At 49.7% G+C, this 18,647-nt stretch overlaps 1 protein-coding gene across 3 annotated transcripts in view; it reads left to right on the top strand.

Moving 5' to 3' along the window:
- The first annotated feature begins 2,900 nt into the window (after window positions 1-2,900).
- UNKL (unk like zinc finger) overlaps window positions 2,901-18,647 on the top strand; it is a 46,446-nt gene continuing 30,699 nt past the window's right edge. For 2 of the 3 annotated variants that reach the window (XM_054589356.1, XM_054589355.1), the window contains exons 1-5: window positions 2,901-2,981; window positions 4,112-4,321; window positions 13,690-13,866; window positions 14,292-14,425; window positions 18,428-18,563. In XM_054589356.1, coding sequence (XP_054445331.1) covers window positions 2,905-2,981; window positions 4,112-4,321; window positions 13,690-13,866; window positions 14,292-14,425; window positions 18,428-18,563 — 734 coding nt within the window. In that variant the 5' untranslated portion in view covers window positions 2,901-2,904. The remainder of the gene's footprint in view (window positions 2,982-4,111; window positions 4,322-13,689; window positions 13,867-14,291; window positions 14,426-18,427; window positions 18,564-18,647) is intronic. The other variant, XM_054589357.1, reaches the window with a different exon arrangement.

The following is an 18,647-nucleotide window of genomic DNA, read 5'->3' as shown; positions in this document are numbered from 1 at the left end:
TTACAACTAAAATACAGAACAACCATCACTCAGGGACATCAGAAATTGAGTTGAATGGAAGTCTGACAACTACAGAATTAAAGAAACCACATGCATCCAGATGGGCAGGAGTGGCATGGTCACAGAACTAGCTGGCCCGACACTGACATGGATAAGAATTAGGGAGGGATATCTCAGGAGCGAGGAGTCCCAGACCCACACCAGGCCCCCCAGCCCAGGATTCCAGTGCCAGGAAGATAAGTCCCCACAGCTTCTGGCTTCAAAAACCAGTGGGGATTGAGTTAGAGGAGGCTGCTGGAGCCCCAGGTAGTTCCTCTTGAACCCACACACAGAGTCACCTACTCAGACTTAATCCCTCTGAGCTCCAGCACTGAGGTGGCTGTTCGAAGGGCACCTGTATACCACTTTTACAGGGAGAGACTGAAGTGTTTGGCATCTGGGCAAGCAAAGGCTATTGTCCCTTTGCTGAGCCTTTCCCCCACAGAGCTGTTAGGCTGGTATCATGAGGCTCCATCAACCCGGCTAACACTGTGTGACCCACTTCGGATATCCAACGAGGCTCTACCCCACCCAACTTACAGGCCCACCCAAGGTGCTTTTCCATAAGAATGGCTAGTCTTGGCTCCTAAATCCTATCAAGCAATATCTGGCTTCAGTGAGCTGTAGCAGCAGCCAGATCAGAGTCACAGCTAGCCTTTGCCTGGGAATCTCCAGCCCAGTGCCAGTAGCCCTCGGGTTGCTTTACAGTTCAGTCAGGGTGCCCCGGGAAAAACACAGGTGGGTCTGACCTTGGCCTGCACCACCAAGGAAATCCCAGGGCCAACACCTCCAGTGGACAGCTGCAGACCATATCAGAGCACTACCGCCCTGCCCCTGCACAGCTGATCCTCCAGGGGGGCAGAGGTTGGTGGTCCATGGTCACAGCCAGTCCTTGTAGCTGACGCTTGGGTAAATCCCACCCAACAGCAACCAAGGCTCAACTACAAGAGGAGGGTGTACTCAGTATCTAGCTTGGGTGACAGTGGAGGCTGTGCCATGGGACCCCACAGGACACCTACTACATTAGGCCACACTACCAAGACATGGAGTCAAAGCAGCTCTACTTGATACATAGACACAAAAAGGGAGGCTGCCAAAAGGAGAAGACAAAGAAACATGGCCCAAATGAAAGAACAGATTAAAACTCCAGGAAAAGCTAAACGAAATGGAGAAAAGCAGCCTATCTGATACAGAGTTCAAAACACTGGTTATAAGGATGCTCAAGGAACTTAGGACCTCAGCAGGATAAGAAAGACCCAGTCATAAATGAAGGTTACATGAATTGAAGTAAACAATTTACAGTAGAGTGGATGAAGCTGAGAATCAAATCAATAATTTGGAACATGAAGAACCAAAAAACAACCACACAGAGCAATAAGAAAAAACAATCCCCCCCAAATGAGGAAAGTATAAAGTTGCTCTGGGACAACTTTAAGAGGTCCAATGTTTGCCTCGTAGGGGTGCCAGAAGGAGAAGAGAAAGAGCAAGAAATTGGAAATCTGTCTGAAAAAATAGTAAAAGAAAACTTCCCTGATTTGGTGAAGGAAATAGACATGCAAGCCCAGGAAGCACAAGAGGCCCACTCCAAGACACATCATAATTAAAGTGCAAAAGGTTAAGGATTGAGAGAGAAGAGAGCAGCAAGAGAAAAGCAGTTACCTACCTCCAACAGGGAAGTTCCCATAAGACTGTCAGCTGATTTCTCAAGAAATTGCAGGCTAGAAAGGATTGACAAGAAATATTCAAAGACATAAAAAGCGAGGACCTACAGCCAAGATTGCTCTACCCAGCAAAGATATCTAGAATCAAAAGGCAGTTAAAGAGGCTCTTAAAAGCAAGAGAAAAGAAGTTAGTTACCAAAAGGTTGCTGGGGGAGGGGGATGGGGATGAATGGGTGAAGAGCTGAGGAGGTTAAGAAGTAAAAATAGGTAGTAACAGAATAGCAATGGGGATGTAAAGTACAGTATAGGAAGTGGAGTAGCCAAGAACTTTCAACACATGACCCATGGGCATGAACAATGGTGGGGGGATTGCCTGAGGAAGTGGAGGGTGCTGGGTCGAGGGGGGCAAAGGGGAAAAAAGATAACTGTAATAGCATAATCAAAAATAATAATAAAATAGACAAAAAGCTTTATTGATGTATAGTTCACATAGTATTCAATTCACCCATTTAAAATATACAATGAAAGATATTTACTGTGTTCACAGGGGGTACCCATCACCACAATGTAATTCTAGAACATGTTTATACTCCCTTAAATAAGCTCTGTGCCCAGGAGCAGTCACGTCCTGTGCCTCCCCATCTCTCCCACATCCAGCCTTAAGCAATTGGACCCATTCTTTTCGGCTTCCGCACGTAGCACGAGGTCAGAGTCAGTGAATAAGTGAAGTGTGACTGAGGAGCCTGGGCAGGCCGTCTAAAAACCCGGGACCTGTTGGCTCCATCGCCTCTTGGAGCCGAGCTCCAGGTTACACATGGCAAGCAGAGAGCGCGGGGCAGCAGCAGGCAGAAGAAGGGCTGTGAGAGTGCAGGGTGGGTGTGCACTGGGACGACCGGCGCCCACTGGGGTGGGGGCGACGCCATGCAGGAGGGATGCGGGAGTGGCATCCGCCAAGCGCTCGGGGTGTGTCCCTGGCGGGGCTGGGTCTGGGGTCCGCGAGGATCGCCGTGGGAAGTTTGCTGGCCGCTGGATGCTGGCCGGCCTGCTTCTCCCGGGGAGGCGCAAACTGGGGCTGCGGCCAGGGCGGGACGGGTGGGCGTGGCCGGCCGGGCGAGGGGGAAGGTGGGCTGCTAACGCGGGGGAGATACAGAGGGGCGGGGGCAGGCCTGAGCGGCGCATGCGCGCTGCATTGTTTTGACTGAAAATGCCGTCTGTTTCGAAAGCGGCCGCGGCGGCGCTCAGCGGGTCCCCCCCGCAGACTGAGAAGCCGACCCACTACAGGTCAGTGTCCCAGCCGCCGCGGCGGGGACGGGAGCGAGGCGGGGGTGGCCCTGTGAGCCCCTAATCCGCGCCCGCAAGCCCCTGGGCCTGGGTGCCGACGCTGGGTGCGGCCTGGGGCCCGGTGCCGCCCCCGTCCCACGCCCCGCGCGCCATCCCCGGCCTCCGCCGCACCCGGCCGCCGCCGGCGCGGCGCCTGAGCTCTGGGCGGGCGGCCCACTATTCGACTCTGGCTGCCACTGTTTGAGGTCGGGTGTCGGCGCCCAGGGTCTGGGGTAGCACCTGGGCTTGGTTGCTGAGGAACGCGCCAGGGGTCCGGGGTCCACGCGCCTCTGTTTGGGGGTCGAGGAACTGCGCCTGGGGTCGGAGTGAGGGACGCGGAAAACTCGCCTGGGATCCGGGATGGGGGACCGCACCTGGGCTGCGTGGAGGGCGGCCATCTGGACTAGTGTTGCCTCCGCCTGGGGTCGGAGATGTTACCTGAGCTTTGGGATCGGGCGCGCCTGGGGTCACGGTGTCGCGCTTTAAGTTGGGAGTCGCGTCTGTGGTCGGGATGGGTTGTTCCGCATGAAGTCTGGGGGGTAGCACCTGAGGTCTGGGAAACGCTCCCGGGCTCAGAGGAAGGAGGCGGCTGCCTGGGATCATCTGGAGTCGGACTGGCAGTGGCGCCTGGGGGTCTGCGTCGGGGGTCTGCGTCCGGGTTCTGGGGGATCGTGTCTGGGGTCGGCAAACTATGCCTAGAATCCGAGGAACGCTCCTGGGCGGGGGTCTGGTTTTGGCCATTTGAACTCCGAGTGAAGGGTTGCGCCTGGGGTCCGGGATGGGCGGCTGCGCCTGGGGTCAGGGATGACACCTGAGCTTGGGGGCCGGGCCGCGCCTTGGGTCGCAGTGTCGCGTCTGCGTTCGGTAGGGGGACTGTGCATGTTGTCTGGGGGATCAAGACTGAGGTCCGGGAAATGCGTCCGGACTCAGGATCGGGGGTGGGTGGTTGCAGTCTGGAGACATCTGGACTCGGAATGGGGGTCGCGCCAGAGGTCGGGTTCCTCTGGGCCTGTGGGGTCAGGTCATCCCGCCCACGATTCTCCAGGCTGCTCGCCTGCGGAAGCGACCCGCAACGCTGTTTGTCTTTTTAGGTATCTAAAGGAGTTTAGGACAGAGCAATGCTCCCTGTTTGTGCAGCACAAGTGCACCCAGCACAGGCCATTTACCTGTTTCCATTGGCATTTCCTAAATCAGCGTCGGCGCAGACCGCTCCGCAGGCGCGACGGCACCTTCAACTACAGCCCAGACGTGTACTGCTCCAAGTACGACGAGGCGAGTGGCGTGTGCCCCGACGGCGACGAGTGAGTGTGTGTGTGTTGGGAGGGGATGTCGGCCTTCAGGAGGACAGCTCCTGCTGCTCTGCCCCTCAACCTGGCCTTGTCAGGGCGGGCACACCTGTACAGGGTATCCTATCTTAACTTTGAAGTTCTTTCTGTGACCAGTACTGGTGGGTGGATAGGACATTTCCTTACCCTTAGGCCAGTGTGGGAAGGACTCTGTGCCTCAGGAATAAAACTTGTAAGGTTCAAACCGAATTTGTTTTACTTCCCACTGTCGATTGCCACACAGTTCTCCAAATTTCTTGCATTAGAACCAGCCCAAATGAGGTACAGCTTTTAGATGTGGGACCATTTATGTATAATAGTTGTCCATTGTTTTCATAGCAAGAGAGCTTGTTAAAACGTGTACTTATGCTATGCAAATATATTTGTAATGTGACTCTTTGCTGTTTACATGTTTAATTTTAAAAAACAATTTTAATAGCAGGCTGTCATTTATGCAGCACTTTCAAAGTTTCAGAAATCAAGAGTTTGTTGGGATTGATTTTTATTTTACAAGTTTCCTAATAGTTTTATAAACATGTCTTTATTTTGAAACACAGGGTGGGGCTAAAGTAGGTTTACAGTTTTGAGTATGAGAAACAGTTTATTCTTGTATTATTAATTATTGTATTATTTGCTCTACAAACAACTGTAAACCTCCTTTTGCCCCACCCTGTATGTAGAATGGGAAAACAGAAAAAGTGCAGTCACCTTGTATATTCAATGGACAGAGATTGGTAGGTAGCAGGAGGTTTTACTTTTCTCCTGTGAACTGTTTGATGGGGGTGGGGAGACATTCCTGCCACGAGGTAGGATGGCATCACTGTGCCCTAGGACCTTCTAAAAAGACCAGCTTTGAACGCTTCTGTCTGGAAGATCTGATTTGGGGAAGGTCTTCAAGCTCCATCCCCTGATTCTCTGAAGGGAGATGATTCTTCAGGTATGCTCCCTTTTGAAGACTGTTTTTACCCTGCCACACACACAGACTGGTATGAATCTGTTTTCATTTTCCAAAATGCTTGGGCCAGGGGGTCCATTTTTAATCTGTGGTTATTTTATAAACTTGATACTCTTACTGAGAGGTGTTTAGCTGAACATCAGCTAGTTACATAGTGTTGTTGTGAAGGGGGCTTGAAGCCTGTTGAAATAATGTAGCCAGCTCCACCACAGTTAAGATGGTTATACTTCTGTGAAGTTTGAAAAGTGCCTTTTTAGATGCTGCTTGAGCCAAAGTTTTCTGCAAATGGGTTTCAGAAGAGACATGATTTTGTCTAACTGAGGCCTGGTATCAGGTCCCCCATTTCCCTTGGTCATGCAATCACCTCTCTGGACCTTGGGTCCTGAGTCGCTCTGCTGCTTGACCTTGGTGCAGAGATCCAGTCACCTGGTGTGTCTGACCCCATCCCAGAGTCCAGTATGGGGGATTAAGTGGCAGTATTCACTGGTGATGCTTTTAATGCATAAAAAGAAAGCATGTTTTAACAACTGTCTTGGGTCCCAGAGTCCGAATGTCCTGATGTTGATTTAGCCCCGTTGCTGGGCATGGGGGTGGAGTCCAGTTCTGTGGGATGAAGAGTACTACAGTGAACACCTATCTGAAGCTGGTCATTTTAAGCTGTGTTCAAACAGTAACTAAATGATATTTATTATAAAATATTAGTATAGTCTAAATGGAATGCAGGTTATCACTGAGAAATAGGATGAATGGGATCGAGATGCTTGCTTGACATTTTCTGTTTTGAATGTATCGTGTGTATCTATACACAGTAAGAAAGTCACATGTGTCTTATTAAAGATCTTGTTTGTAACTTCTATTGAGCATATGTGATGACTTGCTTCAGACCTTTAGGATGATTTTGACAGCCAGTTATTTCCCCAGGGGATCTCTCCTTAGTGTCTGCTCACTCCCTGGTAGAGGGGCTTTCTTATCACCCACCAATGAATGTCCTCAAGTTTGTCCTGTTGAATTACATATTCTGGTTCACAAAGGGTTGTGATGAAATTCGTAAACAGATACTACCTTTCAGAGCAAGGACAGGGTCTTCCTTTTATTTCAGTTCATTTTCTATTCAACATTTGTATTACCAACCTCTTATTTTAAAGTATGAATATGTATCAAAGAACAAAGACCCTTCAGCCAGCCCATCAGACAGGTGGATGTTGTTCTTGGCACTGGCTGAGGACACCATGGAGCTGAGCCCTGGGGCAGGAAGGGATGGGGACTGCAGGAGGGTTCACCACCTGCCATCTCCCTCCTTCAGGGGCCCCTCCCCTGCTATCACAGCCTCACTGTCACCTGCCCCCTTTCACCATCACCCCACCTCCCCGTGGTGCCCTCCCTTGACGTCACCACTCCACTCCCGCTGTCACCCCTGGGGAGCCCTCCGCTGTCATCTCCCCTCTCCATGGGCACTCCCTGCTGCCACCCCTTTTCTTTGGCAGGCAGTCACCCTCCCTCTCCCTCTCATCCTTTCTCCGATGACCCCTTCCCCTAGTGTCACCTTCCATCGTTGGCAGGCAGTCGGTCTCCTCCGCTGTCGCACACTTCCCTCCGTAAGCATTCTCCCTGTCATCTCCGGATGGCCTCCCCGCTGTCATCGCCCCAACCCAATTTTTCCCTTAGCGGGCAGTCATCACCCTCGTACCCTCCTCACCCCTCCGTCTGTGGACTCCTACCCCGCTGTCACGCCCCCGCTGCCACCCCCTTTCCTCGGCACACCGGCACCCCTTTAGCGGTGAGGGTCCCCTCTGCGTGGGAGCCTTGCGGTCCTCTAGTTCCCACTGCCCTTTGTTCTGGTGGACACGCCCCTTCGCCGGCGCGGGCCGTAATTGGCTGTCTGTGTCACGTGCACCGCCCCTCGCCCCTCCTCCGTGGGAACTGGTCTCACAGAGGTGCGGGACCGCCGGGGTCCGCCGCTGGTTACAGGTACTCCCTAAACTACTTTCAAAGAGTTGGCTGGGCAGAAAACCCGCTTCCGAGCCTAAGGTCGGGCCCAGCTCCACAGGGTCAGTGTTCCCACCTGGGCGGATCCATCTCGGTTATTTCTTAGGCTGGGGCTTCCAAGAAAGCGACTTTTGTGTGGAGGTTTCTTGGGGTCCAGCCACATCCTGAAAGCTGCCTTGAGAGAAGCATCGGGTGTAGGCAGCGCTAGGCTCCCCTCCGGTCCGACTGAGTCATCAGGGCTGGTCCTGGTCTTCTCACCTGGGACCCTCTCACCTGGATGTTTTTCTCCCTCTCTTTCTCCCTCCCTTTCCTTCTCTCTAAAAAGTAAGTAAGTAAAATCTAAAAAAGAAAAGAAAAGAAAAGAAATGGGCCTGGCCCTGGCCAGGTGGCTCAGCTGGTTGGAGTGTCTACCAGTACACCAAAAGGTAGTGGGTTGGATCCCTGCCCGGCCCTCAGGTCATAAACCCAGGTTGCAGGTTCAATCCCAGGTAGGGACGCCTATGGGAGGCAACTGATCAGTGTTTCTCTCTCTCCCCACCCCTCCCTCTCTCTAAAAAATCAATAAACATATCCTCTGGTGAGGATTTAAAAAAAAAGAAAGATAGAAACGGGCCTGCTCATTAAGTGGTGTAACTTTCCAGGTTGACTCCAGAAATCTGCCTTATTCTTTGTAGAGCTCCCTGCCATTTCTCCCCACAGGTCCCTCCCTCCTTACTGCACTTCATGTTTCTGGGGGCACAGGCCTCTTAGGTGGGCCAGTGATGTGTGATTCATTGGACTTTTCCTAGTGAATCAGGGTGCTTGTAGGAGCTGGTTGACTTAGAGAAACCTTTTTATGTGTCTGAGGTTTGGTGTGCCTGCTGTGTCATACTTGTGTTTTGTCTGACCTCTCTGTCAAAAGGTCCTTTTGCAATGTTTTTTTTTTTTTTTTTGGATTTTTTTCCATTTCCATTTAGTCCCCTTATACCTCCCTCCCCCACTGCAGTCACCACCCTGTTGTCCATGTCCAGGAGTCCTTTTTCCTTTTTGCTCAATCCCTCCACGCCCTAACCTCCCCCGCCCTTAGCTGTCAGCCTGCCTTCTATTTATGAGTCTATCTCTATTTTGCGTGTTAGTTCAGTTTGTTCATTTGATTCCACATACAAGTGAAATCACATGGTATTTGTCTTTCTCTGACTGGCTTATTTCCCTTAGCATAATGTTCTCCAGGTCCATCCATACTGTGCAAAGGGTAAAATTTTCTTCTTCTTTATGGCTGAGACAATGTTTAATTTTTAAAAGTCAAGTGTTTTAGGACCCAAGACTTAGGTGGAAGTCCACTGACTTCAAGGTGGTTATAAACTTGTTTTTTAAACATTTTATGAGTGCACTCTGCTTGCGTTTTGGGGGTAAGCTGAGAGCCAAGGGCAGGTGTAGAATATTAGAGCATAAAATTCAATAGTCAGCGGGCTACTTACAGACTAGAAGAAAACATACTTTTTGGTTACAAATTAGCCAGCCTAAGAGAATTACAATCAGGTGGCTGATTTGGGTCTGTGAGAAACCCATAGAAAAATGTTAAAAGCACTGAGTGATTGCAGCACTTCATTTCCTCCTTTGGATAAAGGGCCAGGGACAGAGATGGTGACCAGGAAGACATGCCTGACATGACGAGATCAGGTGCCCCTTGGAGGCGAGTGGAGAGACAGTTTCTCTCCTCTGGAGAGGGTGATAGCTCAGTGGGTACAGAGGGAGGAGGTACACTTGTTGCTGGAGCTCATGCTCTACCTTAGGGACTAATGAGAGGTCACTATCCTGGCTCAGGAGTCCAGGGAAGCACTTGGAAGCCAGAGGCTGCAGGGCAGAACCCTGAACAGTAGATGGACATGATCAGCATGGGGGGTTGCCCGGTGAACCCCCACTCTCAGTGTCTGAGGGGAAGGGCAATGAGGTGACACGGTAGCTTCCTTCCACAGGTTCCACCTTATCACCATTCCCCACCCTGACCCCTTGACCTCTTACCCAGTTGTCTTTCTGCTGTTGCTCCTTTTTTAAACCCCTATCAGTTTGCTTGATTCTGTTCCATTTTGCACCTCAGTCATTTCTGTGCTATGTTCTGCTCTCCCGGCTGTGCCTGAGCTCCGAGGACTGGGAGGGGTCACCTGGAGTGTCTTTCTCAGCCCAGTGGGCCTCCTGGACTGGCCCCTAGAGCAGCGGCATCAGCATCATGTGAGAACTCACCATCCAGGTGATTGTGATGCATTTTCCAGTGTGGGAGCCGTGGCCAAGGCCTGGTCCTGTTCACAGGTGGATGTTAATGCGCAGCAGATTTCAGTTTGGTGGCCACCTTGGTCTCACACATAGACTGTTCTTGGTGTGCAGTGGGTCTGAGTTTGCTGTGTCCACTTTTGTTCCAGGTGAGAGTTACTGAAGGGAAAGGAACACTTTCAGGCTCTCCTGGAGACTTAGGGGTGGGGGCAGCGTGGAGCCCCAGCACGTTTCTCCTTGTTCCTCCCATCGTGCTTCCGTGGCTCCACAGCGGCGTGGTGGAGCTGCGTCTGGTGGCCAGCATGTACCCTTGCACTGTGCCATCATGGAGCCCTGTTTCAATTACACTGTTCGGGTCACTAATTGTTGTGGACAAGGTTGAGAACCATGAATGTCACCCTGAACTTGGCACGTGCTACAGGGCTGGCAGTGGCACTGCCAGCTGGCAGTACCGTGGCGCCTTCGAGTGGATTAGCACACTCCTGCTGCAAGGAAGAATGCATATGTGGTGTCAGCCTGACCCTTAAGGCCTCTTTAGCCTCTTTCCTGTCCCAGGAGGCGACCTGTCCTTGTCACTGGGTTTTCTCCGAGGTTTTCTGTTTGCCTCTTAGATGTTTTTAGGGTGAAGCCATTCTTTTCATTACACATTCTCCAATATTTTAAGTTAAATTCATGTTTTAACTTGTGAAGGAGGTGACATGTTCCAAGTGAAATAGCAGTGCCTTGTTGGTGTTCAGTGCTGGTGTTCAGTTGAGAGGCCTTGGCCTGCGTCTAGTTGCCATGGCGATGGTACTGGAGAGGAAACAAAATGATGCTCAGAGCTACCCTGAGGGGCCATTGGGAACAAATGAAAGTGTAGATTTAACATTAGGGAAATTGGGAGCCCTCTGCTGTGCCCACTGCAGCTGTGCAGAGTGGCTGCTCTGGAAAAACCTCCATGGCTGCTTCAGCTCTGGTGTGCTGGTCCCCCTCTCCCCAGACCCTGGAATTCTTATACTTGTAGTAGATACATAAATAGTTCTGAAGATTGGAACTGTTTTTGTAATATGGTAGCTTTCCTATTAGTGTAAATTGTTTTATTTTTTATTAAGGTAAAACACACATAATATAAAACTTACCATCTTAGATTTTTTTAAAGGTTATTTATTTATTTTTAGAGAGGGGAAGAGAGGGAGAAAGACAGGGAGAGAAACATCAATGTGTGGTTGCCTCTTGAGTGCCCCCTATTGGGGACCTGGCCTCCAACCTAGGCTTGTGCTCTGACTGGGAATCAAACTAGCGACCCTTTGATTTGCAGGCCGGGACTTGAGCCACACCAGCCAAGGCCCGTCTTAGCTTTTTTAAGTGTATAATTCAGTGGCCTTAAGTCCATTGACATTGGTGGGCAGCCATCACCACCACCCATCTCCAGAGCTTTTCCATCCTCAGAGTGAAATTCTGTCCCCATTAAACAGTTGCTCTTCCTTCCATAATTTTTAATAAGCAGATAAATATATGTATTCTTGTTCCCCATCTTCTGATATAAACACCCTTTTCTTAATGTTTTTCCCTGGTAATACCTTCAGGCGCCCCTTCCCTCGCTGTCCATACTAACCCCCTGTTCCTGAGAGCTGCACCAAGCTCCCTTGTTTATTCCAGAACTTTAGTTTCCAGCCCTTGATGATGACAGAGAGTCCTGCGGTGATCATGTTGTGTGCACATCTTACTCTCTCTTTGTCAGCTCTCTCGGGGGCATCTGCCGTCTTGTTGTATGTCACCAGATTCCCTTCCAGAGAGGTCACTGCATTCTGCTTTCCTGCAGGCAGCAGAGTCCGTTTCTGCATTGCCCTGAGCTGGGGGCTTTTCTCTGTGTGCTTCTCTCATCACAAGCAAGAGAAGCACCTCTCCGCAGTCATGAGCCATCTGCATCTTCTGTCTTGTACATTCTTGGTTTATTTCTCTATCCTGTTCTGTGAATTCCTGGTCTCTTTATTCCTTCAAGTTCTTTCTTTATTAGTGACTTTAATCTGTATATTTATGTGAAAAGGACGGGTGGGGTCCTGTGTTCCAGATCAGGTTCCCCGGTGCGGCGCAGGGCTCTCTGTGACACCCTCAGTTCCCTGGGAGCCAGAAACTGAGTTATGTATCAGTGCTGTGCGAAGACACAGGGAAGGTCTTGGAGGAAGGAGCTTGACATAATAACATATACAAAAATATATAGAGTAAAATATAACTTGATATTAGTGATTTTAGACAAGGGTGTATCAGTACTTAATATAACAAGTATCCTAATATTTGATCATTTCACTTATATCTCCCAAAAATGTTTCTTGGATCTGGGTACGCTTACTGAGGTGTGTCAGTTTGTGAAAATGCTACATGCTGCCCCGGTATGACCTGTGCACTTTTCTGTAAGTAGATTATATTTCAGTGCAAATATGTAAAAGATCTCCCTCTCTCTTCTATCTCTCTCCATTGGGCTTTGTCTAAAATTGTGATAAAATATATACAAAAATTTGCCATTCTAGCCGTTTTAAGTGCAGTTTAGCAGCATTTAATTACATTCACAATGTTGTACGACTATCATCGCTATTTCCAAGCTCTTCATCACCACAAACAGAAATTCTGTTCCCATCAAAGAACCGCTACCCAGTCTCCCCTCCCCCAGGCCCTGGTAAGCTCTGCTTCCCACCTCTCTGAATCTGACTGTTCTAGGGACCTCACACGAGGGGGCTGTGTAGTATTTGTCCATCGTGTCTGGCATCTCTCCCTTAGCATAATGTTTTCGAGGTTTCTTCCATGTTGTAGTGTATCAGTGCTTCATTCCTTTCATGGCTTAATAACATTCCATTGTCTTGATGGACCATGTTTTGCTTACCTGTTAATCAGCTGATGGTGCACAAATACCTCTGGAGAGCCTTCATCAGGTTTTTCTGGGTGCTTCTCAGGGCTCATGGTGGGCTTCTAATCAGACTTCTGCTTGGTTGGCTCCAGTGACCTGGGGACTTACCTGGTCCCTTGTGTCTTGTCTCTCCCCTTGTTCCCTGCCCACTCCTGGTGCTCCATTAGATCCAGAGTGAGCTCTCTGAACTCTGAGCCTTCGTTTCCTCATCTTATAAGACAGGCGTTTAGATTGGATGATCACTAAATCGTTTTTTATTTTATTTTCGGGTCCTGTCGTGTGGCATAGGGCCATCCACCTATACTCTGTATGGGGAGCCATACCCACAGGTCCTCCCAGCACCCAGGTCCAGGTCCACAGCCTGCTGGACAGCAGGGTGGGAGCGGGCCTTCCCCAAGCCCCACGGGGTGCTCCTGGCCATCTCTGGGGGTGAAAGCCTTGTCCTTTGAGTAGGAGACTTGCAGCGATTGGCCCCTGCCTTGTTCCTCAGGTCACTCAGGAGGGGGACATTGCTGCATGTGATCCTTTGTGTACCCCTTCCCCTCTTGCTGTGTCTCTTGTTTGGGGGGACTGACTTCTAGGCAGGCGCGGTCCCTATGTTGCACACATGCTAAAACCTTCTAAAGCTCCTCTGTAGCTGCTGCCTGCCTGAAACATTAGCCCTTGTCACTTCTTGGGGAACCGTATGTGACTCCCAGGGAACTAGTGGCTCTGGGCTTTACATGGCCTGTGTGACGCTGCACCTTTTGTCCCTCCCCCGCATCTGCTTCTCTCCTGGCCTGTCTCCCACCAGCGTCCCCCTCCAGCCGTGGCCAGGCTCCCATGTTTCTCCCCAGGCTTCTCCCCTCCCTCCTTGGAGGGGTCCCTGGACGCACCTGGCTGGTGGGGGCAGTGGGAGAGGCCACCGACCCTTTATCTGACAACACTTGTCAGGAAACATGAATGACACGGCTGCATCCTGGAGGTGAACTTTAGATTTCCACACTTTATTTTAAAAATTATAAAGGATGATTTTCAGGGAAATTCAGTGTTGTGTTTTTCTACCATGTGTAACTGATGAATTTTTGAGGGTCTGAGTGCCTAGGGGGGAGGGTCTCAAATCAGAGACAAATGCTCTGTCCAGTTATGTTAATCCTTCAGTCAGAGCAAACATTTGGGTGGAGGAAATCAGAACCAACTGCTGGCCAGGTGCTAATGAGACATGGAGCAGGTTGCACTGAGGGTTGTCCCAGGTGATAAGACCCAGATGGCGTGTGTCACTCCTCTGCTTCCCAGGTGTCCGTACCTGCATCGGACAACCGGAGACACAGAGCGCAAGTATCACCTACGCTACTACAAGACAGGCACATGCATCCATGAGACCGATGCCCGGGGCCACTGCGTGAAGAATGGGCTGCACTGTGCCTTTGCACATGGCCCCCTGGACCTGCGGCCACCTGTGTGCGACATCAGGTGAGTGCAGCGGCGTGCTCGGAGCAGGCATGAAACCAGCTCACCTCTCCAGCATTTCAAGCATCAGTGGTCTTAAACAGCTCTTTTTCTGGGCTTTGATTTTATTCTAATAAAATAAAGTTTCCTTCCTTCTGACTTGTGTGCCTTGGGAGCTCACTAGGGGGTGAGGGAGATGAGCGAATCCTTACTAAATACAACACAGCTCTGAAGTTATTGGGATTTGGGTCAATACTGTCGTCCCAGGACTGGGGTGTACCTGAGGGATGCAAGGCACCTGTCCTGCACCCACCAGACCGCCAGCCTGTCCAGTGATGAGCGGAGGGTGGGGGAGCTCCTTAAAGTGACAGAACCAAGTGAGTCTCTCACCTTCCGGAAGGGATTTGGACATACCCCAGAGCTGTAATTGATGTGTTGTTTGGTCGTAGGGAGCTGCAGGCCCAGGAGGCCTTGCAGAACGGCCAGCTCGGCGGTGGGGATGGTATCCCTGATCTGCAGCCTGGGGTCCTGGCCAGCCAGGCCATGATTGAGAAGATCCTGAGCGAGGATCCCCGGTGGCAAGGTAACCGACCCCATGGCCACCACTGAGGGTGGGCAGGAGTAGCCCTCGTCACTCTTTGTAAAGTGACTCCCACAGTAGACCTCATTGCCTTCATTTATAGATCAGATGGGGAAACTGAGACTCATTGAGTCGAGTACCTTACCCTTGGTCCCAGGGGCATGGGGACTGAGTGGTTTATGACCCCAAGCATCTGGTCCCTTGGCTTCCCTGGACCTTGATACCACGGCTTCTCCGAGCAGAGAACATTACACAGCTAGCACGGCTCCTCTGCAGACGTGCCCTCCCAGAGCTGGCTGGAGTGCACGTTGCTCCCCGCCCCTGCCCTATGGGCCTCTGTGTGGCCTTCGGGTCAGAGCCTTCAGTCCCTGGGGGTTTGTCTGAAACGTGAGTTCATGGCCATGTCCCTTGGGGCTGCAGGGTCCTGTCCCTGGCAGCCTCCACAGATGATAGCAATGGGCAGTGAAGTTTGTTTGTTTTTTATATTGTAGTATAATACACCTAACCTAAATATGCCGTTTTAAACCATCTTAAAGTGAACAATTCAGTGGCATTTAGTCCATTCCCAAAGTTGTACAACAGCCACCACTATCTAATTCCAGAACATTTCCTTCCCCCTGAACCCGTTTCCCATTAAGCCGTACCCCTCCCGGCCCCCACTAGTCTGCGTTCTGTTCACTATGTATTTGCCTGCTCCAGATGTTTCCGCAGAGCAGTGAAGTTTTAAGAAAATGCCTCTAAATAATGATGTGTTTCCTCATATTTCCTTTACTGACTTTAACGTGCATAAACAACACTTTATTTTTCAAAAATATTTTATGTATTTATTTTTAGACAGAAGGGAAGGGAGGGATAAAGGGAGAGAGAAACATCAATGTGTGGTTGCCTCTCATGCACCCTCTACCAGGGATCTGGCCTGGAACCCAGGTATGTGCCCTAACTTGGAATCGAACTGGCCACTCTTTGGTTCTCAGGCCGGCGCTCAATCCATGGAGCCACACCAGCCAGGGCATAAACAACGCTTTAAAACTGTAGTTATTTGGGTCTGGCTGAGTAGCTCGGTTGATTAGAGCATCATCCAGATACACCAAGGTTGAAGGTTTGATCCCTGGGCAGGTGTACATACAAGAATCAAACAGTGAATGAATAAATAAGTGGAGCAAGTCGATCTCTCTCTCTCTCTCTCTTTCTCTCTCTCTCTCTTTCTCTTTCTCTCCTTAAAATCAAGTTTTAAAAATTAAAGAATAAAAGAAAAACTAGTTGATTGGGCAATGAATTTTCTCACAATGCCTTTCCTCTGCTCATAGAATGTCTGTGCTGGGGCTGTGGTTCTAGGGATAAATTAAGGTGATTACCCCGGCCTTTCCTGATTCCCCTCCCACCTCCTGCTTCCCCTGCTCTGGTCCTGGTACCACGTGTGGCACCTGCCTGGTCAGCCCTTGGGACTCAGGACTGGTCCCCCTGCTGGAGCAGCACTGAGGACCGTGGCCTTTGGCCTCATCTGGGGTGTGGAGGATGGACCAGGGACTCTATTCCGAGCTTCAGGGGGCCTGCTTGTGCTGTTGTGTCCATGTCCACGTTTCACGTCACTGCGCGGGGTAGAGTCTCCACAGAGGAAGAGCTGTGTGCCCGCAGCTCCCTGCTTGCCAGTGCGAAGGATAAGTTGCTTCACTTGAGAAAATGCCTTCAAAATGTTCCATTTCTTGTTTTCCATCTGGTAAGCCTCCCTGGTTGGAAGATGCCTGATATCCACCTCCATAAAGCAAGTGCTTTGGTTCACTTTGCAGGTGTGGGTGAAGGTCCCCATGCCGCCCTGGGGGTGGGGGGGCTGAGCTGGAGAAGGAAAGTGAGGAGGGCCCGCACCTGGTCCGGGGTCGGGAGTGTCCCTCCAGTCCAGGTGCTCTGTGTTCCAAGTGCTCTAGATAACAGCAGTGGCGCCGAAACCCGCCTTCTTTTTCGGAAGAGCCGTTCCAGACTGTGCTTCCACGTTTCCATTTTTCATCCATAGGTGGTGGTCTAGATTGTTAATCAGTAGATTTTATTTTTTAGGGAAGTTTTAGATCTACAGAAAAATTGTACTTGCTCATACAGTGCAGAGCGTTTCTCTGTCCCCTCGCAGATTCTCTTATTCTGAGCATCTTGCATTGGTGTACATTTGTTACAGTTGGTGAACCAAGATTAATACATTGTTATTAATCTCCACATTTTACATCAGGGTTAACCTCTGGTGCTCTGCGTCCCCTGGGTTTCACCCATGTATAATGACGCATATCTACCATTGTAGCATCAATACCCTAAAAATTCTCTGTGCTCAGCCTATTCCTCTCTGTGTCCCCTCAGCCCCTGAGACCACAGACCTTTTACTCCATTGTTTTATCTCTGTACTTTCACCTTTTACAGAATGTCATAGAGTTGGAATCATCCAGTGTCTAGCCCTTTCAGACTGGCTTCTTTCATTTAGTAATATGAATTCAAGGTTCCTCCATATCTTTTTGTAGCTTGATAACTCATTTCTTTTTGTCACTGAATAACATTCCCTTGTGTGGATGGATCGTGGTTTATTAACCCATTCACCCGCGGAAGGACATCTGTGAGCTTCTGTGTCCCATGGTGGTTGTCACGCGGCTCACTTCTGTGCGTTTCGTGTCTCTTAGTACAGGACCTCGTATTTCTTTCAGGCACTTGGTCAATACTTGTGAATAAGTTTTTATTTCCTTAAAATAGGCTATTTTGTTGCCCAAGCCCTTCTTATTCACTTTATGCCCTGCTATGTGGCTAGCATCACTTATCCTGTAAGAAGTTATTTGAGGGTGGATTTGGTGTGGACGGACGGTATGGCCATGTGCCTACCCTGTGCAAAGCGTTGCTTGCTCTCACCCGCATTGTGGGACAGGGCTCTCCCCTCCCTCCCTCCCTCCTGCCAGTCCCTCACCCACCAGTGTTTAGCCCACTGAGCAGATGTAGTTATAAGCAACAGCATGTTGAGTATAAATGGGTAGTTACAAAATAGTCACATGAATGTAAAGTACAGCACAGGGGGTATAGTTAATAACATTGTAATAACTATGTGTGACGTCTCATGGTTTCTAGACTTACTAAGGGGATCACTTAGTAAATTGTATAAATGTCTAACCACTGTGCCATGCACTGATATAAATTAATAGTGAATGTCAGCTGTAATTGTAAAAAACCCAGCATATATAATAAGGTGTCAGTTATTAGCCCAGGAGGGGATAGGAATTTTAGGAATCTTGTCATTGTTTACTGTGTATATATAGGTATGTATTTATTTTTAAATGTTTACTGTTTTTAAATGACCCTGATGGCTTTTTGCTCCTGTGTTTTTGCTTTGAAATAAAGTTCAGATACATGAAACTAATCATTTAAAAATAGACTTTATTTTTTTAGAGGAGTTTTAGGTTTCACTCAAGTGGAAAGTACAGAGAGCCCCCGTGTACCCAGCATCCCCATCACACCACTTGGCACAGTCTTGAATGTATGTCAACACATTATCACCCAAAGTCCATCGCTTACTCCAGGGTTAAAATGAGCCATTTTAAAGTGTGCATTTCTGTGGTTTTTAGTACTGTCAAATGTTGTGCAACCACCACCTTCCTCTAGTTCTAAAACTCTATGTAGTTTTCCCAAAGAAGCCCCATACCTATCGTAAGTCACTCCCCATACTCCCCTCCCCCAGCCCCTGGCAACCACTAGTCTACTTTCTGTCTGTGGATTGGCCTATTCTCCACATTTCATATAAATGGAAACATACAATATGTGGTCTTTCATCTCCAGCCTCTTTTCACTGGGCATCATGTTTTCGAGGTTCATCCACACTGTAGCGTGTGTCAGTGCTTCATTCCTTTTTATGGCCGGATAATGTTCCTCTGTAAGGATGGACCACACTGTTTATTCATTCATCTGTGGATGAACGCTTGGGTTACTTCTTCTTTGGGCTATATGAGCACGCATGTATTTGTTTCCATGTGGACCCCTGTTTTTCAGACACCAACTTTGTGCTGGGCAGCTACAAGACCGAGCAGTGCCCGAAGCCTCCACGCCTCTGTCGCCAGGGCTATGCGTGTCCCCACTACCATAACAGTAGGGACAGACGGCGGAACCCCAGGCGGTTCCAGTATAGGTGAGCCCCTGGGACCACGGACACCTAGGCCTTTTCCTCCACTCTCCTTCAAGCCCTGAGCTCTTTGCCCAGCTCTTTCTTTGA

This window comes from Pteronotus mesoamericanus, unplaced genomic scaffold, assembly GCF_021234165.1.
Source record: "Pteronotus mesoamericanus isolate MK-2021 breed Mesoamerican mustached bat unplaced genomic scaffold, CSHL_Meso_final scaffold_167, whole genome shotgun sequence".
Taxonomy (NCBI): domain Eukaryota; kingdom Metazoa; phylum Chordata; class Mammalia; order Chiroptera; family Mormoopidae; genus Pteronotus; species Pteronotus mesoamericanus.
Note: the sequence above shows the minus strand (reverse complement) of the source record. Positions and strands in the feature narration are given on the sequence as shown.